Source organism: Epinephelus lanceolatus, chromosome 6 (assembly GCF_041903045.1).
Source record: "Epinephelus lanceolatus isolate andai-2023 chromosome 6, ASM4190304v1, whole genome shotgun sequence".
Lineage (NCBI taxonomy): Eukaryota > Metazoa > Chordata > Actinopteri > Perciformes > Serranidae > Epinephelus > Epinephelus lanceolatus.
Window position 1 is genome coordinate 7,228,615 of NC_135739.1, and position 27,999 is coordinate 7,256,613.

The 27,999-nt window shown below is 40.5% G+C and overlaps 4 protein-coding genes across 5 annotated transcripts; 2 read left to right on the top strand and 2 right to left on the bottom strand.

Annotated features, from left to right (window-relative positions):
- Positions 1-1,995: 1,995 nt before the first annotated feature.
- Positions 1,996-9,368, top strand: nit2 (nitrilase family, member 2). The gene is made up of 10 exons (XM_033622836.2): positions 1,996-2,110; positions 2,275-2,393; positions 2,528-2,648; positions 5,725-5,813; positions 6,283-6,376; positions 6,469-6,543; positions 6,623-6,701; positions 6,804-6,902; positions 7,169-7,224; positions 8,787-9,368. The coding sequence occupies exons 1-10, from the start codon at positions 2,083-2,085 to the stop codon at positions 8,885-8,887; spliced, it is 861 nt and encodes a 286-aa protein (XP_033478727.2). The 5' UTR covers positions 1,996-2,082; the 3' UTR covers positions 8,888-9,368.
- Positions 8,874-14,896, bottom strand: LOC117254488 (ICOS ligand-like). Its single transcript, XM_033622832.2, has 5 exons — positions 14,431-14,896; positions 14,002-14,325; positions 13,640-13,924; positions 13,380-13,556; positions 8,874-9,717 (listed from the first exon to the last, which is right to left on the bottom strand). Exons 1-5 carry the CDS (start codon positions 14,699-14,701, stop codon positions 9,644-9,646), a joined length of 1,131 nt encoding a protein of 376 aa, XP_033478723.2. The 5' UTR covers positions 14,702-14,896; the 3' UTR covers positions 8,874-9,643.
- A 2,230-nt stretch (positions 14,897-17,126) lies between these two features.
- On the top strand, positions 17,127-23,501 carry gtpbp6 (GTP binding protein 6). Of its 2 annotated transcripts, XM_033622781.2 has the most exons (10): positions 17,128-17,651; positions 19,547-19,684; positions 19,768-19,838; positions 19,918-20,048; positions 20,140-20,210; positions 20,296-20,454; positions 20,548-20,756; positions 20,853-21,001; positions 21,889-22,041; positions 22,128-23,501. In XM_033622781.2, exons 1-10 carry the CDS (start codon positions 17,279-17,281, stop codon positions 22,252-22,254), a joined length of 1,581 nt encoding a protein of 526 aa, XP_033478672.2. In that variant the 5' UTR covers positions 17,128-17,278; the 3' UTR covers positions 22,255-23,501. The 2 variants fall into 2 exon arrangements, with proteins under 2 accessions (XP_078024683.1, XP_033478672.2); XM_078168557.1 differs by having other exon boundaries at positions 17,127-17,651; positions 20,296-20,756.
- Positions 22,331-27,980, bottom strand: plcxd1.2 (phospholipase C, X domain containing 1, tandem duplicate 2). The gene is made up of 6 exons (XM_033622782.2): positions 27,481-27,980; positions 26,219-26,355; positions 25,980-26,108; positions 24,184-24,339; positions 23,921-24,104; positions 22,331-23,804 (listed from the first exon to the last, which is right to left on the bottom strand). Exons 1-6 carry the CDS (start codon positions 27,560-27,562, stop codon positions 23,554-23,556), a joined length of 939 nt encoding a protein of 312 aa, XP_033478673.1. The 5' UTR covers positions 27,563-27,980; the 3' UTR covers positions 22,331-23,553.
- Between the last annotated feature and the right edge of the window lie 19 nt (positions 27,981-27,999).

A 27,999-nucleotide genomic window follows, 5' to 3' on the forward strand; every position in this document is an offset into this window, starting at 1 on the left:
CATTACAAAAGTGGATAGCGAGAGCAAGGTGGCTGCAGTCTCCGATGACTGCAACACCTGGCTCTCACCTGATCTAACAGCTGACTGGTTTAGATGTTGACTCAACAATATGTCGTTTGAAGGTTTATTCTGTTAACAGAATTTGTGCTGTTGAGTGTTGACTGAGGGTAAAGTTTAGTCATCAGAGACTAAATGCATTCATCATAAACTATACACCGATCAGCCAAAGCATTTAAACCACTGACAGATGAAGTGAATAACTTTGATTATTTTGTTCCAATGCATTGTTCTGCTGGGAACCTTTGGTTCTGGCATTCATGTGGATACCACCTGACATGTTCCACCCACTCAAACACCATTGCAGACCAAGTACCCCCCCTTCATGGCAACAGTACTCCCCAATGGCAGTAGCCCCCCAGCAGGATAATGCACCATGCCACACTACAAACACGGCTCAGGAATGGCCCAAGGAATGTGTGAAGAGAACAGAGAACAGCCAATCCTGCCAATCCTCTGGTGAATTATGGAGCTGCACGGAGCTGGGCTGTGAGCACAGGAGCACAGGTCCCACTAGAGGATGTCGGGCTCTCATGCCACCCTCATGGAGTCTGTTTCTGACAGTGTGGTCAAAAACATGCACACCAGTAGCCTGCTGGAGGTCATTTTGTAGGGCTCTGACAGTTTGCTATGTCAGACACAGGCAACTCCACAACACAATACAGGAGAGCTGATGACAAAAAAGCATTTGTAGAAGTTTCCATAACAATAATACATTTTTACGGGGTGGGGTTGTTAGCCCCACGCCCAACCCCCACCTAGGGGAAGTGTTTTGGAGTTGGCTTGTTAGTCCCCTACCCTTGTCTATGGTCTTCCAGGTGATGGATTACAGCCTCATACCACGTGAGGCCAGACAGACTTCGGGTCGTGTACAAGCTGCCCCGGCACGTCAATCCCAACCAACTCCAGCTACTGTATAGAGAAAGCTGCAAAATCAACCCTACCAGTAGCACGAAGCAGGCACAGCATGCTGCACAAGACCGGACCAGATGGAAGCAGATCGTCGCAGCCTTATGTTCCTGAAGGAACGAAGAGGACTAAGTAAGTAAGTAAGATGACAAAAAAGGTTATAAATGTTAATGAGGGATGAAACAAAATAAAAATGCACTGTGTGACAGCCTCACTTCTTGGTTTCTTTGCTGTGTCTTATTCCACAGCTGCAGACCTTGATTGAGTGCAATCAGTGTCATGGGACACACCTGGTTTTGGTAGACCTCCTCACCATACCTTGCTTTTACACACCACTCACACAGCACATTTTCATTCATCCACTCCTTACACTACTGACCACCAGAGGTGCCTCATATCTGTTTGTAACTTCTTGTTGTTGTTTTTTAACCCTAACCCGCTGAAGTTAATATATCACTTTATTGTTGATTTACCAGTGTGTCCCTCTTTTTGTCCAACCTAAGAGCCGGGCTGTGACATGAAGAGGCCAAAGAGAACCTGCTCTACAGCCCAAGTCCCAAAATAAAAATAAAATGTGCCAAAATAAAAAGAGTAATAATAATAATAATTATGTATATAAAAAAGACCAGCACTATAATATGCAAGTTCATATAAAAATCATAACTCAATAAAAAAAATTCTTCTGCTAATGAATAAAGACTGTTCCCAAAGAAATAAAATAGATAATGTGTTACTGATATTATCACAGGAACAACTTAAATATTTAAGGGTAAAGGTAAAAACCCTGAAACTGGGTTGGCAGCAGAACAGCCTCCCCCTTGCTAACATAACTTCCGCTAAACTTCACAATAAAGGCTCCGAACTTTACATAAGCTGGTGTATGTGTCGTAGAGTCACGTTATGTCAGAAGAACAGATAATTAACATCTGCAGACGTTTGTTTTTATTGTTTTGTATCGTTGTATTTGTTTTACCGGAACTCTCTGACGCCGTAAAACCGTGCTAAGGCTAAAAAAACTAGCTCTAGACTCTTATTTTGAAAAGCAAATAGTCATCCGGAATCACGTGGCATGTCTGCTCTGTGGACTGTGAACCCAAACAGGACTTCTCTGCATACATGTCAACTTTAGCTAAAGCGATGTCCAGTAAGTTTTCTGTTTTATTTAATGTATTGAATTTAAAGTGGAAGCTAATATGCTAATAAAACCGAGCGCATTTATATTTTAATAATATCTGCAGTGTGTTAACGTCTCCAACTGCTGACACAGTTTCAAGTTGTAGCATGAATAACGGTGTCTTGTTGTGTCAGAGTTCCGGCTGGCTGTGATCCAGCTGCAGGTGACCAGTGTGAAGAAGGACAACCTGAGCAGAGCCCGGAGGCTGGTGAAAGAGGCAGCGGGACAGGGCGGCAAAGTGGTGCTGCTGCCGGTGAGGAGGAGGAGGAGGAGGAGGAGGAGGAGGAGGAGGCTGGGGTCCTAACTTGAAGTCCTTAGTGCATAAGTCCAACATTAAAGTCACCTCCTGCTGAAAAACTGACCCTCTCTCACCTCTCATCAACACAGGAATGCTTCAACTCTCCATATGGGACCAACTTCTTCCCTGAGTATGCAGAGAGGATCCCAGGAGAGTCCACTCAGGTGCTGTCAGAGGCAGCCAAGGAGAACAAGGTGTATCTGGTGGGAGGTAGGGAAGCATCTGTGGCTCTATTCACATACATATAATGCACCATGGCACACTGCAAACACGGCTCAGGAATGGCCCAAGGAATGTGACAAAGACCTCAAAGTGTCAACCTGGCCTCCAAATTCCCCAGATCCCAATCTGAATGAGCATCTGTGGCACGTGCCATTAACCCACCTCACAACCCACTGGACTAAATGGATCTGCCGCCAACGCACTGGTGCCAGACACCGCAGGACACTCCCAGAGATCCTGTGTCCATGCCTCCACAGGTCAGAGCCAAGTCTGATCCAAGGAGACCCCACCTTGGATTAGGGTACATCTGGGGTACCGGCACATCACAAGAATCCTTGAGCAGATTGGGACCTGGGAAATTTAGAAGCCAGGTCCACACCTTGAGCTTTTTGTCACGCTCCACAGGACATTTCTAAACAGTTTTTGCAGTGTGGCATGATGCATTATCCTGCTGGGGGGCCACTGCAATTGGGGAGTACTGTTGCCATGAGGGGGGGTACTTGGTCTGCAACAGTGTTTGAGTGGGTGGAACATGTCAGGTGGTATCCACATGAATGCCAGAAGCAAAGGTTTCCCAGCAGAACAATGCATTGGAACAAAATAATCAGTTATTCACTTCACCTGTCAGTGGTTTGAAAGTTTTGGCTGATTGGTGTATGTATTAACCCAGAGTTTGCTTCTGACTAGTGTATCAGTGCTGCACATAAGGTTTTGGTATCAGGGCCACAGAGTTAAAGGCTCAGCAGCAGAGTTAATAAGTTAAGCCATGTAAGATATTGTGTTATTGGTGCAGGGAGCAGCTTAAAGAAACAGCTTCAGGCACATGTGTCGTCAAGCTAAGACAAAGAAATGGATATTTGTACAGAAACAGAGCTCACTTTCCTGTGTTCAGAGGAGGATCATTGAAGCCATCTTCTTGTCTGTCTTGGATTACTGTGATGTCCTCTATTGACACGCCTCTGCCTCCACTCTTGAACCATTACATGCAGTGTATCACTCCACCCTAAGATTTATCGCCGGTAACATTACTCTATCATCATTGCTTCTTGTATGAATAGGTGGGGTGGCCATAACAGTAAGACATGACAGACGTTGGTCTCTATTCATTTAAAAAGCCCGAAATGTCAACATGCCTTCATATATCCCTCTCTATTAAACTGCCCCCATCATTAGTCGATTCATTGAAGTGAAATTGAGGAAAACTGCTCTTAGTTTTTGTGCTGCACACATGTGAAACAATACACAGCACACATTAAGACTTAACACAATCATGGGGCGCCCACTAGCTCACCTGGTGGAGCAGACACCCCTTATACAAAGGCTGTATTGTGGCCACAGCGGCCGCAGGCTTGATTTCTACCTACGGCCCCTTGCTGCACATCATTCCCCCTCTCTCCCTCCCCCTTTCACACTATAGCTGTCCAATCAAATAAAGGCAAAAAAAAAGCCCCCAAAAAACTTAACTCAGTTGTACCTATAGGTCTGTTTAAAGCCAGGATTACAAACTACTCTAATCTTGAATGTCACAGTTTTTCTGTTGTTTGTCTGTTTCTTTGTTGATTCATTCCTAGTTAAGTTTTATAACACCGTGGTGCCAGCGATAGCCACGGCCAGAGGCGTTATGTTTTCTCGTTGTTCATTCATTTGTGCTTACGAAAGTCACAGTCTTGCAAATGCAGTGGGTTCATCCCAATATCCCTCTGCGACTCCTCCATCCTCTATCCTTGATCACTTGACCCAGGAAATGAATGAGACTCGCCATCTTGCTTGTAGGATGTCTCAATATGTTAAATGCGCTTGGAGGAGTCAAGGGGTCGAGAGAGAGGAGGCTTTCAGAGGAGAGGAAAGCAAGGATACATGAGTGCAGCCTTAGCGGAAGTCGTTTACCGACCAACACACCCCCTGATTGGATATCAGTTATTGATTGGACAGCGCAGTGCTGCAGCTGATTGTACCGATCTGATACATCACAACATCACTGGAGTTTCATACAGTGTGTGAAGGCAGATAAGAGCACAAACGACTTTATTCATTTAGAAAGATCCATGTCATAGAATTTGCAGCTTCTTTGCAGCACCGTCCATATTTGAAGCACTGGTAACTGTCATGGCAACAGATGAGTCTGGACAGACATGTAAACTGTCACTGCAACCTGACTGGTTTGTATGTTAAAGGTGGTGCCACTAACGGCAACCAAAGGCCAAGGAATGGTCACCAATTTGTCAGAATGGTCAACCATTGCTGCCTGAAATGTTTCCACAGAGCAGCCTTTCTCGAGATCTTTAATCATATAACCCACAGTAGTCCTTTTCACGACAGGTGCATGAAGCACAAAGCACGCACAGCAGCAGGTTCCCTGGAACTGACACACCTGTGTGCTATGCAGACATCGTTATTGTCATTAATAACACCTGTGCTTTACCTGCTATGACATGTCAACATGCAGTGGAATATGCATCAGGTGTCTCTCTGGGAGTTGGTAGAAGTGATTCTGAGTGTGGGAAATCAGTGACGTGAATAGATGAGGGTTTATTTTGGAGAATTAGGTGCAGCTAAAAAGTAGATAATCTCCATTTACCATCATCACAAAATTTCCTCTAGAACAGAGGTTCCCAACTGGTGGGTCGCGGTCCAAAAGTGGGTCGTCGTGAGTGACTCGTGAACATGCTAAGGTTGTAAAAAAAAAAAAAAAGACTTTATTTTGAAGTAGAGGGAATTTCTGGCGCATTCGAAGAGCTGTTTCGTGTTGTAGAGTGAGTAACTAAGGGACAGCTACTTGACAGAGACAACAAACTAGCCCGACAATATGGCCAAACACAGGTATGACGCTGAGGGTATTAAACTGTGTGGACCTTAAACTAATGACTAAGGAGAAATCTGGACCCTGTGGCTGAACCAGTTGGGAACCACTGATCTAGAATACAATAAATGTCTGTCTGGTTTATTCCACCTGCTTTATTACATTGCATGCTCCTCTCTCATTAACAAAAACGTTGTTTCTGAGCACAGATCAACACATTTTTCCACAGTGGAGAAATGAACCATGTGACTTGTTGTTTATCAGGATCCATCCCAGAAGAGGACGGTGGGAAGTTGTATAACAGCTGCACAGTGTTTGGACCTGATGGAGAGCTGATTCTTAAATACAGGAAGGTATGTGTGCATCAGCTACAGTATTTAGTTTGTATTTTGTTTACTTGGGTTCACATTTTTTTAAAAAAGGGGACTGGAGGGTGAGCTCCAGTTACAGGGGTGTCACACTGCTCAGCCTCCCTGGAAAAGTTTATTTCAAGGTACTGCAAAGGAGGCTCCGACCGATTCAAGAGGAGCAATGCTTATTCTGTCGTGGTCATGGAGCAGCTCTTGACCCTCGCGGGGCTGCTGAAGGGTTCACGGTGGTTTGCCCATCCTGTCTACATGTGCTTTGTGGACTTGGAGAAGACTTACCACCGTGTCCCAAAGGGAGTCTTGTGGGGGGTAATGCGGGAACACAGGGTACTGGCGTCACTGCTATGAGCCATCTGGTCCTTATGTAACCAAAGTGTGAGCTGTGTCTGCACACTCAGCAAAATGTGCCATCTTAAAATGTTCTTCTTCACCATTTAATGTTTTCATCTTCAAGATTCATCTCTTTGACATCGACGTTCCAGGCAAAATCCGCTTCCAGGAGTCTGAGACGCTGACCCCAGGCAACACTCTGTCTATGTTCGAAACACGTGAGTGGCAAACACCCCGACTCCTTTCTGTTATTTCCCAGCAGCTTGACGAGCTTCACTTGAATCTGTTTTCTCTGTAATTCCTCTGACAGCGTTCTGTAAAGTGGGAGTGGGGATTTGCTACGACATGAGGTTTGCAGAGCTGGCACAGCTCTACGGCAGAAAAGGTAAGTGGCTGATTACGGCTTCGAGTGGGGAGTTTTTGAGTGCTTGCAGGAGATGATGTGGTCGTCCTGTCGTCCTCAGGCTGTCAGCTGCTGGTCTACCCTGGAGCCTTCAACATGACGACTGGTCCAGCGCACTGGGAGCTCCTTCAGAGGGGGAGGTCAGGCTGATGAGGATTGATCATGTTGCTCTGATTGTACAGGAGGGTTCTGTAATTTGTTGTCTTAAACAGTGACAATAACTCTCTCTCTCTCCTCTGCAGGGCGATTGATAACCAGGTGTACGTGGCCACAGCATCTCCAGCCAGAGACGAAACTTCTTCATACATCGCCTGGGGTCACAGCACTGTTGTAAACCCATGGTACAGTAACAACATACACAATCATGTTATCTTCTGTGTCCTCTGACCAGCTCGTACTATGTTTGACTGCGTGAAAGGAATTAGAGGGAACACGAGTTAGACTGCCAGACGCAGAGGAAGCGAGGGGAAGTGATAGATGTTAACAGCAGTAGTGGTGGGAAAAGTATTCAGATCCTTTAACAAGTTAAATACACTCCTGAACAAAAGCTTTTGTTTTCTGTGAATATTTTTAGCTGTTACATTTTGCAGACTTGTGATTGTTGCAGGGGAGAAGTTATCTCAAAGGCCGGACCAGAGGAAGCCATCATTTACGCTGACATCGGTGAGTGAAGGAGCGCTTTGCTTGTTTCTGCAGACAGTATTGATCAAGACAGATACGACTGCTGCACTGGAGCCTGCTCTGGCTGCTCTGTTGTCGCATTTGTAAAATGACATTGATCGGCTCTCGGTGCCGCATAAACATCCAGTTGATATTTGAAATTAATCTGATTACTTAGAAGGGTAGTGGGGTTATATTTAAAGACAAAACAATAGTAGTTTGTTATAGAAGCCCATTTCTGCTCATGTGATGAAAAATAAGATCCTGTAAGTCATTAACAAGAAACTTTATTGGAAATAACGACGAGGTATATGACTTACGTGTCTTGAAAAAATGACGTTGTATGTTAAAATAATGAGAAATTAATCAAAATGATGAAAAACATTCTCAATATAATGACTATCTCCAAATAATGAATTGGGTATGGCAAAATAATGACTTCAAATCTAAAAAAAAAAAAAAAAAAAGGACTTAAAATGTCGAAATAAAAAGAAACTTAATTAAATTGTCTTATGTATCTCAAATTCATGAGAAACTTTATCAAAATGGCTTACTCATCTGGAAATGTTGGGAAACTTAGTATCTAAAAATAATGACTTAATGTGTCAGAATAATGTGAAACTGTATTAAAATGACTCACGTAAATAAAAAATAATGACTTAAAATGTCAAAATAATAAGAAACTTTACTAAAATGTCAAAATAATGACTTACTCATCTGGAAATAATGACAAACATTAACAAAGTAATGACCTAGAATCTCAAAATAGTGAGAAATGTTATCAAAAATAATGACTAAATATGTCAAAATAATAAGAAACTTTACTAAAATGTGTTATTTATTTCAAAATAATTACTTTTTTATCTCAAAATTATGACTTACTTATCTTGAAATGATTAGAAACATTCACAAAAATGATGTAGGATCTCAAAATGATGAGAAACTCTATCAAAAATAATGACTTAATGTGTCAAAATAATGTGAAACTGTATTAAAATGACTCACTTCTCTAAAATAATGACTAAATATGTCAAAATAACAAACTTTACTAAAATGTCTTATGTATTTCAAAAATAATTACTTTTTATCTCAAAATTATGACTTAATATGTCAAAATAATGTCAAACCTTATTAAAATCTCAAAATAATGACTCATGTATATTGAAATAATTAGAAACATTCACAAAAATGATTTAGTATCTCAAAATAGTGAGAAACTTTATCAGAAATAGTGACTTAGTATCTGAAAATAATGACTAAATATGTCAAAATAATAAGAAACTTCACTAAAATGTCTCACTTATTTCAAAATAATGACTTTTTATCTCAAAATAATGACTTACTCATCTGGAAATAATGAGACACATTAACAAAATAATGACTCAGAATCTCAAAATAGTGAGAAGCTTTCTAATTCCTTATTGTATTATTAAAATGACGTTATTGTTTTCATCCCATAGTCAGAGCTGTTGTATTGGATTACATCATACTGCACAGGTGTTGTCGTCATTTCTGTCTTGAGACTGCACTGAACCTCTCTGTATCCATATGTGACGTGTTCACAGACCTGCAGTATTTGGCCGACATCCGGCAGCAGATCCCGATCACGGTTCAGCGTCGTGACGACCTCTACACGGTGAAGTCTTTGCAGGAGGGATCGAGCTGAACGCTGTGACCTTGAGACAGAAGGTGCCAAGGTACCGACACAAACTATGCAGCAGATCTGTGCCGCAGACACTGTGTCTTCTTCTCCCTCTGAAGAGCCAGGCTTAATCGACTTAAGTGATGGAAACGAGGTGCAGTTGGGATGACGATGACGATGATGATGCTCACTCGAACTGTGGTTTGTTTTGTGTGACGTCTGATGCTGAGATGAGTTGTTGATCAATAGGAAACTGATGACAGATGTTTAGCTGTTTTACTTTCATCATTTTCATATCATTAGAAATTAAACCTTTGGGGTTTGTTGATAAAATGCTCCAGTAAAAAATATTAAATTGTCTTTTTCTGGCTGAAGAGATTGTATGGTTGTGGCTCCAGAGATTTCAGATATAAAAAGAATTCAGTTCTTCATCGTCGTGTTTTCTGTCATGATGGAAAAGTTTCATAGATGTGTAAAAGTTAAAATAAAACAGCGACAGGTTTGAGTTTGAGCCTCTTTATTAAAACTTTAAACATCACAGCTGCTGCCTGAGGGAAACAGGAAGTGTCCAGCAAACACAGAAGACTCCTGAGCAGGTGAAGGGATGAGATGCCTTATTATCTTACAGAAACTAAATGTACAACAGTATCTACATGGTCTGTTGAAAAACCCACCACTTGCTGAATATTGAAGCGGTGATCCCTGCTGTCACAACAAATATTTACAAATCAGTGCTCCGCTGCCTCAAATAAGGAAAGTGACAGTTAATGAAGATTTGTTTTACACGTCCGTCTCCTTTCGCTCTGGCTTCATCGCCTCCGTCTCCTCCCTGTACGGACTTCGCCTTTTGTATCCTGGTGACGACACACATTCATTTCAATAAGAGGTTTTCACAAAAGCATGTTACACACGAGGACCTGTTGAACGTCAGCAGAATGTTTGATTTCTTCAAAACTAAGTTTTATATTGAGGATGAAAAATTACTTAAGAATCAATATATACATACATTTTCGTACAAGTTAATACAGGAATAAATACAGAAATATGTGTGTAAATGAATACAGGAATACATTTTTAAAAATATGTAAATAAATGAATGAATGCATAAATAAATACAGGAATACATAAATACGTACATTTTTTAAAAATTAAATAAATTCAGGAATAAATAAATACGGAAATAAAGAAATATAAATACAGAATTTTTTAAAAAAAATTTGATAAATTCAGGAATAAATGAATACAGAAATATAAATAAATACAGGAATAAATAAATACGTAAATCTAAAAAAATAAATTCATGAATGAATAAATAAGGATATCTAAAAAAAATTAATAAATTCAGGAAAAAATAAATACAGAATTTAAAAAATTAAATAAATTAAGGAATAAATAAATATGGAAGATAAAAAAGTAAAAATAAATACAGGAATAAGTAAATAAGTAAAAAAACAAAATAAATGAATGTTGAAATAAATATGGAAGTACATAGATAAATGTAGAAATTAATAAATTAAATTAGTTTAATTATCCATTAAACAGGATATAAATAAATAAAATATGTTAAATTTATTTATACGTTTTGGTACAAGAACATTTCTTTTTGTATTTCTGTGTCTGCGTGTTGAAGTAGGATTTATTTATTTATGCATTCATTTATTCTTTATTTATTTCAGCATTTGTTTTTTCACTTATTTATTTCTGTATTTTTATTTACGTATTTATTCCTGTATTTTTTTATACATTTATTTAGACTTATTCTTTATGTCACTTTTCATCCTCCATAGGTTTTTAAATGGCTACTGAATAAAACAACCATGTGATAACACTGGTTATTAACATTATTTAATAACCACTCCTCTGAACAAACAGAAGCAGTGGCCTCTCAGGATCAACCAGAGTTACAACCATGGTTTAAGTACAGTAAATTTCCAGCACAGAACTTTTATTTTGAAGTGCTGTTTCTTATTGCAGAGTAAGTGAGAGAATGGAAAGCTACTTAACAGAGACGGCAAACTAGCTCCACAACATGGCCAAACACAAGCATAACGCTGAATAAATTAAACTGTGTGGACCTCAAACTAATGACTGAGGAGGAATCTGGACCAGTTGGGAACCCCTGCCTTAGATAACATGATGGTAAATTCAACACCAAGATAGGAAAATGATATCCATAATACTCCCTCTGAAAGCTAGGAAAGATGGGAAATACTGTTCTTATTCTTATTATGCAGCTACAGCGTCCTCCAATAGAAGCTAACGGTGCATGCCAACTATACACAACTATATGCAACCAGAGATTCACTCCCACTCATTTCCCCTCCCTATCATTCAGTGAACACACATTGGAACAGGCTAACGAGTGTCTCCAGGCATGTGTCATTAACCCTCAGCAGACTGACGTGGTTTCAGGATACTGTGATGATTTTGGCACTCTCTAATCTCGGTAGGATCTTTGACACTGGAACAGTCCTTAGGCGGGACTTGATGACACAGCATCCTTGGAATTCAGCCATTTAAAGATCCGTCCTTGACTTTGAGCAACACCCATTGTGTATTGGAAGCGACTGATTGGATGCACAGAGCACACTGGGATACCTACGACCAAGTTGGTGGTTGATGAGAGAGCGTGACAATTTGAAAAATTCCAACTCTGCTCACATCAAGTTATTAAACTGCAGCCACAAGGGAGCAGTGATGCAGGTCAGATACTGTTTAGGCGAATTGGTTGGGCATGCATTGTAAGGACGTTGTTTCCAGCCTACGGTTTGAGGCTCCACAAGGCCCCCTCAAAACCTTTAGGGTCCCTGGTTACCGTGGTTACACAAAATAACAAACTTTTAAGATTATGCCTCTGTGGCCATGACAGATGTGGCCAGAGGCATTATGTTTACAGGCTGTCTGTCCCATTATCGTGAAGGCAACATCTTAAGAACACCACAAGGGAATTTCTTTAAGTTTGGCACAAACGTCCACCTGCACTCAAAGATGAATTGACTGGAATTTGGTGGCTGTCAGGTCAAGGTTTTGGTTTTAGATTCGTATGCTAATTAACACAAAATTTCACAAAAATGTCCGACAAGATAAACTGATGAAGTGATGACATTTTATATCCAAAAGGTCAAAGGTCAACTTCACTGCGACATCATAATGCTCTGCAAAAACATTTTCCTGGCCCTTCTTCAGTGTCATAACTCAGGAACAGATAGGGCTGGATTTGGTCAGATACTGTCTAGTTCTTGTGTTTGAAGCATCCATGTTTTAGAACAGTGGTTTCCAACTGATGCAGCCACAGGGTCCCGATTCTTCCTTAGTCATTAGTTCAAGGTCCACACAGTTTAATATATTCATCAGCATCATACTTGCGTTTGGCCATGTTTGCCAATTCTGTTAAGTAGCTGTTTGTTCTCTCACTAATTCTACAGCAGGAAACTGCACTTCAAAATAAAAGCCCTGTGCCAGAAATTCACCATACTAATAAATAAAGTGTGTTTTTTACAAATTTCACACGTTCCTTTGAAAATTGACTCGTAACCCACTTTTAGACTGCGACCCACTGTTTTAGAATATGGAGCACTGTCAGCTGTCATGGTTACATAAGAGTCTGAACAGACATGGCTGTAAACTCTAACTGCAACTTGACTGGTGTGCTGAGGCGGTAATTCTAGTTTTTCTTGTAAAATATGAGATACTTTCACTTCTTTACACCTCTAAGAAAAACCTTTGCTGTAACCATTCTGTTCTCTTTTCATTTTCTAAGCTAGGGTTCATTTTACACCTTGCACATTTTACAAAAATTATAAAATGTAATGTGTATGTAATGTGGTTCACCGCTGATTCAGATGAGTGGAAGACAATTAGCAAAGGATCTGTTACTGGATTAGAAGTAAAAACTTTTGAAATACTGTCAAAAATACTGGACCAAAAGAATTTTAGGACACTATGCTGATGATACACAAGTGCACCCGCCTGTTTACTATTAAATAAAAAACACAATTACAAAATAGAACATATTCATTACACAACAAATTATGTGTTCACTTAATTACTGCCTCACTGATGTTAAAAGCTGAATGTCAAAAAAAAATTCTCCAGCTGAACTCAGACAAAACAGAGATTGTTGCCATCAGGCTGCAGCATGTTACACAACAAATTCTGCCTTCGGCTCGTCCCCTATTGGATAATATCAAACCTGTTGCAAGAAATCTTGGTGTCTGGTTTGATAGTTATTTAAGTTTTGTGCAGCACATCACAAATTGTGCAATCATGTTTTTTATCATCTTAGAAATATTTCAAAAGTACAATCCATTTTGACTTTAAAAGACACAGACAGTTTTACATGCCTTCATCTCTTCACGCCTGGATCACAGCAGCAGCCTTCACCAGCAACCAGTGGGTTTTTTTTCCCGTTATTTTAAAAGTTGTTTTCATGTCTGTTTTAATTATTGAAGACGGACCCTTTGGAGAAACTCTCAGATGTGTAAAAGTGGGTTTTGTGAAGATTTCAGATGCCTACCTCTGTTTGGGTGCTCCTTCTGGTACTCTTTCTTCTTCCTCTTACTTATCCTGTCCAGGTGAATCTGATAGATGACTCCTGCCAACACCATGACGCCAACCACCACACAGAGCCCTGTGCTGAACATCCACATGCCCTGTGATGCTCGACCAATGACAGGGCTGCCCTTCCCTCCATCTTAGCACCAATAAGAACCAGACATTAGTGAACCAATTGTGTTTAAGGTCTAATAACTGAACAGGCAGCAACTAGTCACTCACAGTTTGTGGATGCCAGGGTTTCATTCATGGACGGGTTCTTAATGATGCACGACACGCTTGCGTCTTTGGAAATGTTGGTGGTCAGGTGGCTTGTGATGTTGTACAGCTGGGTGTCTGGGACTGGTGCTGCCAGGGTCGACACTGAGCCTTCGGGGGGCTCCTCTGTGTTGTTGATGAGCCAGTAAACTGTGGGTTCAGGAAAACCTCCACTGGAGCGACACCAGACGCTTGTCTCCTCTCCCTCCTCTGCTTCTTCTCTCTGCAGCTTTGGGAAGCTGAAACTGGCTGCAAACAGCCATCAAAGACAGGAGTTAGTGACTTTAAATATTCTTCTAATGACTTCCTGTGTGTTTGACACTGACCTGCTGTCCTGAGGCACACGGTGCACAGCTCAGTGCTCTGATTCCCCCCTGAAATAACGAAGAGACTGTAATTTACTCTGTCCTCTGTGGGATCAACTGTGGGCAGCTGCAGAGAGAAGTTCCCGGTCAGTGCAGCATCAACTGGAGTTGTGGCCCTGTTAATGCTCCACTCCTCCACATCTCCATTCTCTGTCCACACTGATCTGAGCACCACTTCTTCACCTCTCCTCCACTCAATGGAAATATTCACAAAGTTCAATAACTGAGGGTTAACACAGGGCAGTGACACTGTTCGTCCAACAATGCCAAGGACGCACTCTTCCTCTGTAGAGAAAGAAGAGGAACAGCTCAGTTTGATCGGCATCAAGTGTCAGTGTGGCTGCTTATCTCAGGGTGTAACATGCATGAACAGACAGCGAGTCATCTTACCCAGACAGGCGCAGAAACCGAGGAAGCTGAGCAGCAGTCCTGTGCGCCACAGTGCCACCGGTAACGCCCGCTGCCGGGGGCCTGTTTGCGCACCGGAGACGCAAAAACAACTCGAAGATATTTTCCTCTTCACACTAGAAAACGAAGACAGTCCCATTACTGACTTATAGCCCCGTCTAACTTCACTTCCTTCTCTCCTGCTCCCTCCCTTTAACAGCTCCAAGTCATCCGCACACCTTGCTTCACTCTGAATGAAGTCACTGACAGTCATGTTGCGGCTTGTTGAGCCATTCCTGCTCCCTGTCTCGTCTTTCTCTGATTTTAAATCACCAGCAGTAAAAGTAAAAACAAAAAGTTAAAATGTATTTCCACATAGAAATAAGTTTAAAAACATCAGCCCTCAGTTTCCATCAGCATACATCCTGTTGAGAGTCATATTATGAAGGATGGTCCGACCTGTTTGACTTCTTTTTAGGTCACACACGCCCACACCCACATGCTTTGTTGTTGGCAGCGTGATATGGCACCCGCCGAGATTCAAACGTCGCAAACATACAGGGCTGATACTGTTGAAGTGGTTAAACATTAAACTTTACATGTTTCCCAAGCAACAGAAGTGCATTTTAAAACGGTTAACAACATATTTATGTCATTCATTCCTTCACCAGAAGTTTAATATTGAATGAAATATTTGCACTTCATTTATAAATTGGTGATACTGAATCACACCGAATGCATTTTTAAATTTTATAGATTTAAAATATGACACAAAATTGTGCACAAAACGTTGCATCAACAGTGTTATTTAAAACAGAAAGAAAAAGAACATTTTTCCTCTTCAGAGACTTTGGCAATTCACAATATTCTAACAGAAGTAAACAAGATAAAGAAAGTTAAGTATAGACATTGGACAATAAATAAATAAATAAATAAATAGCAAAACATCCATCCAAATGACAAAATGACATCATCTTAGTGTGCCTGACAATGTTAAGTGGCATAGACTCTGCATCATTCTTGTATTGTGAGAATGGAAGCGGTCCCAATATGGACCCTTGTGGAACACCTTTACCAACTTTAAAAGCATTTAATTTCAGCTAAATAGTTTCTGGGAACAGTCATAAAACCACTGAACTGAAACATAATCTTCACCTTTAAAAGATGACTTTTTCAAGAAAAGGGCTCTGTCCATAATCTCAAATCTATGAAGTCAATAAAAAGCACAACACAGTGAGAGCAACTGTCCAGAGCACTGACAACGTCATGAAGCTGTTATAGTGCTATGACATTGTCTAAATGCAGCCTGCTGAGGCTGAAATATTACCTGTCTCCAGAAAGGCATGTGGTGAAGGAGTCCAAGTTTTGAATCTGAATGGACATTATTTTAAAAAGTGACAAAACCTTCCATACGTGTGGAATTATACTGGAAATAAAAGTAAGATTAAATGAGGGCTGAGGTGTCGAAGAGGAAAAATTTTAATTAGTCTCATCCTAAGATTTCCTATAATTTGAACTGAGCAGAAAGTCATATTGAAACATGGTGTTGTGGACAACATAACATAAAAAATACAGTACAAACACAGATTTAAAATAAGAATTTCAAAACAGTAGGCCGCCTTTGTAAACCCTGTAAGACAGTAAAAACTCATTAAAGCTACTGTATTTCCTTTTCTCAAACACAATAGCCACTGGAGTATGACTTTTTACATCCATACTGGTGTTTCACTGAAAACTACGTAGACATTAGGCAAGACAAAACATTTAATGAAGATGAAAATCTCCAAAATAATGATAAATGGAAGCATGAAAATATATTTCCCTCAGAGCTAAGAACAAATGGTGTAACACGAATAAAAGTAAGCTAGCATTGCCAACCACAAAATCAAACTGTTCGAAATTATGTTAAAATGAAAATCACTTTACTTCAACGGTGTAATAATCCTCCAGTCCACCAGGGGGCAGACTGAACATGTGAGACGGTGGTGAAACTACAATAAATTATTATTTTATTTTGTATTTTTTTTGTAGTAGAGGAAACGTAATGGTCAATAAGTTCATTTATTTTCATATAGGCTCGCTGGTTTTTCAATTAAAATGTAAAAAATTGCTAAACGACAAAGGAAATGTCAAAAACTGAGATGAATTATATAAATTTTTTTTATATAATTATTTTTTTTATTGATTTAAGTTGGGTTGGTACATGACAATTGAGACAGTCAATCTTGACAAACAAGAATAAAAATATAATACAAACAGGTTAATAGAGATCCGTACAAGAGGGGATACTAAGAGAATAACAAAAATTAGTTTTGCAAAAATAAACAATGATAATTTTAAATGAGTAAATAGGGCAAGACCAAACAAAAATCACACTTCCAGGCCCCCAGACAATGCAAAATAATTCCAAAAATCCCCTCAGGTTGGTCCTTGAGCACGGTAAGTGGAAAATTATTTAAACAATTAAATTTATTCATTTGCATTTTCTGTCTAATCTAAAATACTTCATTTTATATTTTATCCCTTATTTCAACTTGCAGTATTTTAGGTTTAGATTCTTATTTTATTTTAACTTGCGTACTATGTTTCTTCTACTTCTTTTTTTTTAACATATCTATTTAACGTTGATAAATAAAGAACTTGGAGTTGCTGTACATGTCCAGCAGGTGGCAGTGTGCGCTATCCAGGGTGGTTTCTGATCCTATAATAAGCAAAAAGAGGAAGAAGAAAAAAAAACGTCAACAGTGTTTATGGGTGTCCTCGTGCCTCCCTTGTAGCATGATCCTTGTAAGTTAGTTTCTACTGTCTGATGTGAAAACTCTTAGATGTGACCACATCTTCCGGAGACAACATGACATCACTGAGGAGGCTCCATTCATGGCTCCCACTCCTGCAGAGACACTGCACACCCCTGTGTCAGAGAGCAGCACCATCAGTCTGCAGACTCCTCCTCAAGCCTCACCGTGCAGCTGCAGTCAGCTCCTCTCAGCTGCACCGGGCGTTTGGTGTCTCTGCGTGGAGGTCAAAGGACAAGGATGACGTTAGCAGCGGGCAGCACACAGGGTTCACCCAGGAGGAGGAAGATGAAGATGAAGATTTCATTGATGACAGCGAGGTGGAGGAGCTGTTTCAGAGTCCCGTGGACATCGGAGAGGGTCAGCACAGGGTGTTCCTCGTTCATCCTGATGTGAAGTGGGGCAGCAGGAAGCAGCACCTGACCACAGGTAACAGGTGTTCACATGAGGAGCGTCACTGTGAGGCAGCAACATGTCAGACTCATAACTCTGAGGGGGAAATAGATCCCACCCTGACTTTCCTTTGTTTCATTATATAAGAATAGAGTCATGTTTAACTGTCAGTTCAACATATTGGTCAGTGTCAGACACTCAAATAATCTTGATGGGTGGACTGGCTCTAGGGCTGCAACTAACGATTATTTTCATTGTCGACTAATCTGTCGATTATTTCTTCGATTAGTCGACTAATCATTTTATCGAAAAATGTGTTGAAATGTTGAAAAATGCCGGTCTGTCTCTCCCAAACCCCAAAATTATGTCATCTAATGTCTTGTTTCGTACTCACGCCAAAGGGTTTTAGTTCACCGTCATGGGAGAGTGTGTAAAGCTGCCAATATTTGAATGTAAGAAGCTGCAATAAGAGTATTTTGGGGTACTTTTATAGTACTTTTCTATGGAACATGACTCAAACCGATTAGTCGACTACTAAAATAGTCACCAATTATTTTAATAGTCGATTAGTCATCGATTAGTCTACTAATCGTTGCAGCCCTAACTGGCTCATACTGGTCTGAGCTAAAGAAAGTTTTTGGTCACCCTACTTTACTTCTTTTGAGTTCTCTCCCAAGAAAACTGTCACTTCCTGAAAATGGACTCAGTGGCCTTAAAAAAAATCCTTTATTTATTTATTTGGACAATGTATTTAGTTAAGAAAAAAATGCCCCATTTTTATGAAAAATTAAATGATTATCACAGGATTATGAGAATTTTTTTCATGGGAAAAAAAATCTCCTTTGTTTTTCTGAATTGACAAGATAATAATCTTGTAATTTCTAATTTTTCCGAAATAATGAGATTATCTCGTGAATTTAGAAAAATGGAGCAGACTTTTTTTTCCACAAAAACTTTTTTTTTTCCTGGAATTTAAGATTATAATCTTGTTCATTCAGAAAACAGGGATTTTTTTCTCAAGTGAAAGAATTTAAGCTTCTGTGACAAACTAACAGGGAGGAAAATTACTTAGGGGACAAGGTAGGTGAAAATAATAATAATGATAATATCTTCTTCTTTTTCTCATTATTATTATTATTACTACTATAAAACTATATATATAAAATCAGGGAGAGTTTATCATGGCCTATAAGATATATATATTTTTTCCCATTAAAACCTTCTTCTTCTTCTTTTTTTTTTAGATTTAATAAACAGCTGGATTTTTTTCTTAAGTAGATACATTACATGTCTGTAACAAACTAACAGGATGCTAAATTACTCACTGAAAAAAAAAATCACTGTAGTTCTTCCTCGCATATATATATATATATATATATATATATATAAAATAAAGAGAGTTTATTGTGGTTTATGTATTTATTTATTTATTTGTTTATATATATTTATTAATTTATTTGGGTCCCCATTAGTCACTACCAAGGTAGTAACAACTCTTCCTGGGGTCCACACAAGCAAACATTATGTCATAGAGTAAAACAGATATATAATTAAAATTCCAAGGCAAAAATAAACAAAATACAACAAGAAAACAGGAAAACTGCAAAACAAAAATAATAATAATAACTAAAATAATAAAATAATATTTTGAGTATTTATAGTTTTATGGCTAATGGCACATGGGACCTGATAAAATCTGGCACATGTACCAAAAAAAAAGCTCAGTAAAGTAAAAAAAATAACTGAGTTTTTAATATGAATTATGCTGTTTATGTCTTATATGTTTTTGTTATAAATATGTGACACATTTTTAAAGAAAATATGAGGAATTCATGGAGCCATAAATGTTGCTGTATGTCAGCAGTGTCGTGTGTGACTGTGTGGCTCATGCTGGGGCGTTTATCTCACTCACTTTACTGCTTACTGTACAGCTGAGCTGATGATGGCCGAGGCTGAGGGGCTCGTTAACACTTTGGATAACTGGAGGGTGGTGGACAAGATCATCCTTTCCACCAAAACACCAGAGAAGAAGAGGATATTTGGCAAAGGCAACTTCCAGTCTCTGACAGGTATCATCCCTTCTGTTCCCACCTGTGAGTCTGTGCAGAGAGTTCTTTAATGTGACTCATCTGTGCTTTTAATCCTCGTTCAGAGAGAATCAGGAAGACAGCAGGAATCACTGCAGTGTTTGTGAACGTGGAGCGTCTGTCTCCTTTGTCTGAGGTGAGCTGATCTGAAAATCGCTCTCTGGCTGCGTACAGGAAGGTTCCACACACTGACGACCATTTTTTTATTCATGCAGAAGGAACTGGAGGAGGCGTGGGGGGTTAAAGTCTTTGACAGATACTCAGTGGTTCTCCACATCTTCCGCTGCAACGCCAGGACTAAAGAGGCCAAGTTGCAGATCTCTCTGGCAGAGATCCCCTTGTTAAGGTGACTTCGACCACTCAAACATCCCATCATTGACACATCTTAATGTTTTCAATCAATCACTGGAATTTTAAAATGTCCTCATGTGACGCAGATCTCGCCTGAAACATGAAATCACAAACTTGGATCAGCAGGGCGGAGGATCGAGATACATCGGAGGTTCAGGTAACATCCTGAGCGATGAACAGCAGCACGCACATGTCAGCCTGGATGTTAGTGATTGCTTCAGCTTGGTGATGGGTCCTCACAGGTGAGACACTGCTGGAGGTCCAGCAGAGGCTGCTGAAGGAGCGGGAGATGAAGATCCGCTCAGCGCTGGAGAAACTGCGGAGAAAGAGGCACCTGCTGCGATCTCAGCGCAAACACAAGGAGTTCCCCATCGTCTCTGTGTTAGGATACACCAACTGTGGTGAGAGACAGGAGACAGAGCTGGCACGTTGCTTTGATACTGCAACATTTAGCAGTTTGATGGTGTTGACCACACTTCTTTTGTTTTGTCCAGGAAAGACGACCCTGATCAAAGCACTGACTGGTGACAGCGGTCTTCAACCCAGAAACCAGCTGTTTGCCACACTGGATGTCACCGTCCATGCAGGCCAGCTGCCCAGTCACATGACCGTTCTGTACGTGGACACCATCGGCTTCCTGTCGCAGCTGCCCCACCAGCTCATTGACTCCTTCTCTGCCACGCTGGAGGATATTAAACACTCAGTATGTACCTGCTGCTCATATCGAGGGCGTTTGTGATGAAATGCAGTATTAAAGTTTTGGAGTAGAGTTGTTGACCTGTCTGTCTCACACTTCTAGGATCTGTTGGTTCACGTCAGAGACATCAGTCACCCAGAGACGGTGAATCAGAAGGTGAACGTACTGAATGTGCTGAAGAACCTGCAAATCCCAGACAGGCTGATGAACTCCATGATAGAAGTCCACAATAAAATCGACCTTGTTGACAAGTAAGAGAGAAAAATCCAGATTTCTAAACATAGATTTTACTTTGGAAATCTTTTAGAATGGAAACTAAAAACAAGTTGGACCCTATTTTCCTGAATTTTTGTGTTTTAGTGACAAATGGGAACAACAATACTTGAAACTGGTCCAGTATGGAGGCGGCGAAACAAGCTGCAATGTAACCACTTGGAGCGATTATGTACCGTCAGTTTACTTCCACTCAATGTGTTTTTGCCACTGACAGGCTCAGACTGTTATTATAAGTGTCTGACAACATTGGAAAGGATCCCTACAGAGATAGACCTTTTCTTAAAGAGTAACATCCTTTTTTCTAAACAAGAAACAGACCTGAAATCATGAGTGCTAAACCCACCAGACTCCAGTCTATCTCTGTAGGGATCCTTTCCATAGTGTTGTCAGACACCTATAACAACAATCTGAGCCTGTCAGTGACAAAACAAGCACTTTTAGGGGACGTACACTGACTGCTATGGTTATAAAGCAGCTTGTTTTGCCTATGCTGGCTGCAGCGGTCTCGCTCAATATCGAACCAATGTCCGAAAGTTTTACGTATCATTTAAGGAAAGAAAATAGAAAATATAGGCATCTGCTCACCAGCCTGTAGATCTAGACAGTAGAGTTTATACTACGTTGAATGTTTTCTTGCATCACAAAGCCAAACAATTAACCAATGTAACTAAATTTACATCACGAAATGCCACATTTAACTGCACTCAAAACCATATAAGACACTTCATTTAGATGACTAACTCACAAACATATAATTCTCATAATTTTCCAAGAGACTATTATGAATGACATCATTTTATTGACCTTTTTGTGTGTGCTGTGTGAATGCTAACTATAAAAATAAAGTATTTTTCCCTTTCAGTTATCATTTAACTGAGCTCAACGCACTGCCCATATCTGCCCTGGAAGAGCAAGGCCTGGATGAGCTGAGGAAAGCCGTGGAAGAGGAGATTGTAAACTCTACAGGAAAACACATTTTAGATCTCATCGTTGACCTCAGCTCTCCTCAGCTAAGGTGAGAGCTGTTGTTTCTCTCACTGCGTTTATTTTATTTTTAGAATAAGAGAAGCATCCATAGTTAATGCACCTCTCCATCCACAGCTGGCTGTACAAGGAAGCCACCGTTCAAGACGTGCAGGTGAATGCAGATGAAGGCTCAGCTGTTGTCAAGGTCATCATCAGCACCGCTGCGTATGGACGCTACAACAAGCTGTTCACAGGCAGATAGCAGAGCAGAGAGGAGGTTGATCTGTCCTGCTGCATGACAGCAGCGCCAAAGAAATGACTGCTCCATGTGGACTGCAAGCTGTGCCACAAACATCTTTAATAAAGACTGTATGTATTGTACAGTACATTAAAATATTGGAAAATATAATTTTGTAAAAGAATAATGTACGTTCTTGTAAACACATTGCACATCAGAGCTGTAGATTCAAAACATACAGAATGTTTTCTGGCGGAAAAAGCATCTTAACAGAGATTAGTCAATATAGATTTTCCAGTCTTAAAGAAGAATTTCACCCCCAAATGATGATTTGTGCATCAATGACACACCCTGTGTCACATTGAATTTGTGAAGAAACGCTTTTCTCAGATGTCTTGGGGACTGAACAATCTAAAACTTGAGATAATTTGTGGTGAATTGACGTCGGGGTCCACTTTACAACAGCAAAATTATATTAAAACAATCATTTACGAACTCTCATACAACTCATGTGGCATAATCAAAGTCTCATTTATCTAGTCGTATGCACAGTGCTTCTCAAACACATTAATTTTTGCTAAAATCGTAGTATTTAAACTGAGTTAAAAGTGAAACTTTTCTATTTTCTTTTCAAGGCCAGACTCCATTGACAAAAATAGTAATTTTACTTCACTTAACATGGGAGCTGCTGGTCTACCACTGCCTCAATTAGTAGTTTATATGTGTTATCATGCAACTTTAGTGAATTTGAATGAACACCAAAATCACACACTAACACAAAAAACAAACTAATTGAGGCAGTATAGACCAGCAGCTCCTGTGTTTAGCAATGTTAAATCACTGTTTTTCTCAATGGACTTTGGCATAGACGAGAGCATAGATGAGTTTCACTTTTAGTTCGGTTCCCCGTCGGAAACAGCTGACTGTGTGGGAAGTACTGAGCATACAGCTGGATACTGAGACTTGGATTATACTGCATGAGTATAACTGTAGTATAATACAAGTTGTGTCGAGTTTGTAAACTGATGTTTTGATATAGTTTTGCTGTTGTTAGGCGTGGACCCCAACGACTTCAGTTCAGTAAAAATTTCTCTGTTTTTGGATTCTTTGTTCACTGAAGGCATGTAAGAAAACAAAAGCGTTCTTCACAAATTCACAGTAACACGGGGCGAGTAATTAATATTCAAATGGTCATTTGGGGGCCGGAGTGTTTCTTTAATGTAGACAAAAGTGCTTATAGATGGACAGAAGTATTAAAAAATAGAAAATGAGGTATACAGTATTTTTTTTTGGGATCAGTTTCCATGGAGTAAAAATGTTCTTTTAGCTGACGGCATTCTTCCGTAGCAGTTTTTTGTTCAGTCCGATGACCAGAGAGCAGAGTGGCACTGGACCCACAAAGTCGCCTGCGATGATGTTGAGGCTCTTGGGGTCTGACCCAGGTACCTGCTCCTCCAGCCATCTCCTCAAACACTCCCAGTTACTGAAGGTCAGCGTCCGCAAGGATTGCTTCGGGTTCTTGGTGATGTAACACCGATCAGCTGTGAGGTTCAGGCCAGAGACGAAGAAGCCCTCTGGAAAAACACATAAGTTAGTGTGTGAATGGAAACACACACAATATGCTGTAATGTTGCATACTCTAGTCTACACAAACGTTATGCAATTGGGCCAAAGTGTAAATGAAACTCACCTGGACGTCCCAGGTCTTTGTTCCAGTCCAGGTAACTGATCACTCCCTGTGCTGTCTGCTTGTTGGCCCATAAGTAAGGGATGGCAGGCCACAGCTCCTGATATCTCGCTGCAGCCTGGGACTCGTAAGACAGGATGACCTGGTAACCAGATGCCCACAAACTCCGCAAGGTCAGGTCTGATTCCTGTGGAGGGCAGGTTAGAGTGTGTAAGGCAGTGTGTTGTTTTTATACCGTGAACCAGCTGTGCGAGGAGAGAGCTAACCTTCCGGGGGCAGAGTTTTGATCCAAACAGCTTCTTCAGGGAGGAAATGAACGATATATGGAGTTTATCGCTGATTCCTTCAAAATGGCTGCAAGCAAGAATAACAATCTCCTTTGGGTGAGACTCCAGCCAGGTGGCGACGGACGACAGTGTTTCCTGTGAAGGAGGCAGATAGTATAAAAATCCAAATTGAAACTTTTATTAAAGCCTGGGTCTTCAACAGGGGGTTCACGACCCCTAGTTACTGCAGGGGATGGATCATTTTGAAACTTCTCAAGCAAGAGACTCTTGCATAACGCCCACTCTGATGCAAATGGCCAAAGTGCAGAGGAAGAGGTTAACACGCCTGGTATTGCTACAGCTAATGCTGACTTAGCAGCTACAGGCAAATGCAAACAAGAAAAGACCAGAAAATATTCAGGAAATTATCTCAAATGCAGTTTATAAAATATTTGTAGTGGGGGTCCCTGCTCCGTCTCTTTTTAAGCTAGAGGGTCCTTGGCCTGAAAAACGTTGAAGATGCTTGCTTTAAAGCTTCTGTATGTGACATTCAGAGCATCAATAGAAACACAACTATTTGCTGTGTAACGATATCATGGAGTAATGGCGTCCTGAGAAGATAACAAAGTCACGCTCCCTCTGTGTGTGTTGTAATCTGAGCTTCTCTGTTCTTTGTCGTGCTAGACGGTCCAGCAGTCCATGCATGTTAGTGCTTGTGAGTCCCTGTGTGTCCCACTGGCTGGTTAATTGTTGCTGCTCTGCACTGCGCTCACACGGCGGTTACCGTTGATAACACAGTCTTGATCCATGGTGGCAGAGCAGCAGTGTTACATAAGTGTTGCGCCCATCCTCCTGTTCCCTTCTGCTGTTAACACTGTTAGCTCTGTGAGCACTGTTGCTGTTGTTAGCACTGTCTGAGCAGTTAGGGGAGTGGTCTCGCCTTTAAGCGGCCACAGGAGGTAGTAACAGCGCTTAAACATGTATGTATAAACAGGACAGCTGGTAGGATGGGTGTGACGCTTTGACGTATTATGTGTGTGACCCACCACAGGAGATTAATAAATTAGCTGTTAGCAGTTAGCTGCTAACTCAAAGAAGAAGAACAGCAGCCGAAAATGTCCGTAAATCTGGAAACAATGAGGTCCGGGAGCTCCTTACCCTCCGAGCAGACGATGAGCTCAGCTGCCGTATAATAGAGATAGTAAATGATTGTTACTGCCATTTTAATGACGTTGTTATAGATTATAAAGCGCTGCTGACGCATTTGTTTTATGTCAGACTAGAGGCCAACGCTGTTGTGTTATATCACGCCTCTTTTAATCCTGAGAAGCCGAGATGCTGTGTATGATCACACACTGGAGCAGAATGATGCCACTTTTGTTTGGTTCTGTCAAAATGCAAAGGAGGTATGAAGAAGGGACTTTGTAGCAGCCCTAAAGTGCGATCTCTGTGTAAAAATGGCTTATATCATAGCTCTTAGGGTCCCACACAGCTCCTTTAAAGTTACACTGTGAAGGATGTTGTGGTATTTACCAGTGAGGTTGCAGAACTGAAACTTCTGTATTTCAAGCGTGTAGGAGAACTTTGGTGGGCGACGTGAAAACGCAAATGGCCCGGTCTAGAGCCTGTGAATGATTTGTCCATTCTTGACCTGCTCCATATGTAGATATACACAGTTGATTCTAAGGTAACGAAAACACAACAATTCAGGTGATTACAAGCTAATGAAAACATGGTTATGAATATTAGATGCCTCTAAATCCTACACACCAGACCTTTAAGATGATTATACTCACCACAACTGTTAGGTGTGTGTATATGACGTGTGTGAAGTAGAGGTCGCTGGATGGGTCGTTGGGTTTGTGTGCAATGCGAAGATCAAAGAAGCGAATCCCCATCGAAAGCTGCTCCTCAACGCTTCTGTCCTGGGAGGAACAGCAATTCATAAAACGTTAAAATACTTCCACCACAGCAGTGCCTTCATAGTCCCACAGGGGTCCTCACACCACTCATTGATTACGTTTATACCACACACCTGTGTTGTAGCCCACTTAAATATGGCAGGTCTGGTAAAACAGGAGAAAAGTCGATCCAGGAGTCTGAAGAAGTCTGATTCAGATGGGACCAGGGGGGAGTTGTAGTCCAGGCAGTAACTCATGGCATCGTGGCTCCCTGGATAAACAGGTATGAATGTACAGACACGTTAATGCTTTAAAAGGTTCCTCCTCATACCAACTCTGCATAGGGTAAGACTTCTGGTATGATACACGTCATCCTTCTGAGGTCAGGAAGGAATGTTTGAATGAGTGAATTCTTCTTGTGTGTGTGCTGGTTGTTGTTGCGTGACTGACTATGGACTGCACAGCATATTTTAGCTTATGTAATGTGTCCCTAGGTCTTTCCTGTACCAGACATCTTGATCTCAGTCAGACTTACTGAATAAATATTTTTCATTAACTAATTCACTAAACCAACAGCAACAACAAACAACAAACAAACAACAAATGTCTGTCAGAACTGGATCAAATGAATGACTCATTATATAGGCAATTATCTGAGGCCTAATTTTTAACAAGTAATATTCATACTGGTTTAAATAAACACTTTGATTGTATTTCCGATCTTTGCTGAGCAACAGTTTTGCGTGAAAGGAATTAAAGGCCTGTCCCAAATACAGGCCTGTTGATGTCAGTGATTTAAGCAAATAATAGCCCGGGCTTTTCATTGAATTACAGTAACTGAAGTTAAGTGAAATTAAAAATATATAAATAAATATCTTAAAAATAATAATATCGTAAAACTGTGTATCGTGCATTTACCCAAACAGTTTTTGTCTTGTTGGTTCTTATTATTTTTCAATTATTTTATTATTTCATTATGCTGTTATCACAAAAATTGATTCAATAAAGATTAATTAAAAAAAAGTAAAATGCAGAATAATATATATATATATCACTGTATTATAGGTGTAAGCATCATGTTGCTTTATATAGTGTCAAGTATCTCAATACTGGGCTTTATAAATAACATTGAATTGAAGATTGAATAATAAAACATAAGTTATTTATTTCAATTTTAATATGAATACCAAAAGTCATGTACACATCAGGCCTATAACTAATTTATCAAAGTCAGCAGTTTGCAGATCAGTCACCATCCTATTCTCTGTCCCTGTTACAACCATTTTACACCAGCTGCTGTAAAAGTCACAAGCTTCCTCCTGCTCCTCCTCCTCCTCCTCTTCACTAACTACATTAAAAGTAACGTTTGAAACGATAAAAGAAGTGTTGTATTCACCAGGTATGGCCAGGTCAGTCAGAGGAACGTCCCACAGCTCCTCGGGTAAAGTTGACATCCAGTCCTGGCAGCTGCGCTCCATGTCGCTCCGTCAGTCCCGGACCTGAGGCAGACTCACTAAACTCAGGTCTGAGCTATAGATCCGAGGAGTCTGTGTGTATGTTAGTCATCATGTGATCGATCCTGTCCCCTTCCTCTGTCTGATTCCTTTAAATGATCCACCACACACCGCACAGCAGAGGAAGAAGAGGAGGAGGATGAAACTTTGAATTTCCTGATTCTTCCTGTAGAGATGATTGACAGCTGCGGTGCATCGTGTCCCAGTTGTAGCTCACTGGGAATTCACTGGGGATTCCCATAACACTGGGAATTCCAGGGTTATAGGATACTTCAGGACAATCGGGCCACTTGTAAGTATTGCTGTGTAATAGGTGTCGTTAGCCACATTATTTCCTCTTCGCCCTAGCGTACATACTCCTGTATCAGAGCACCCGCAGACTCGTTGCTATGACGTTAAAG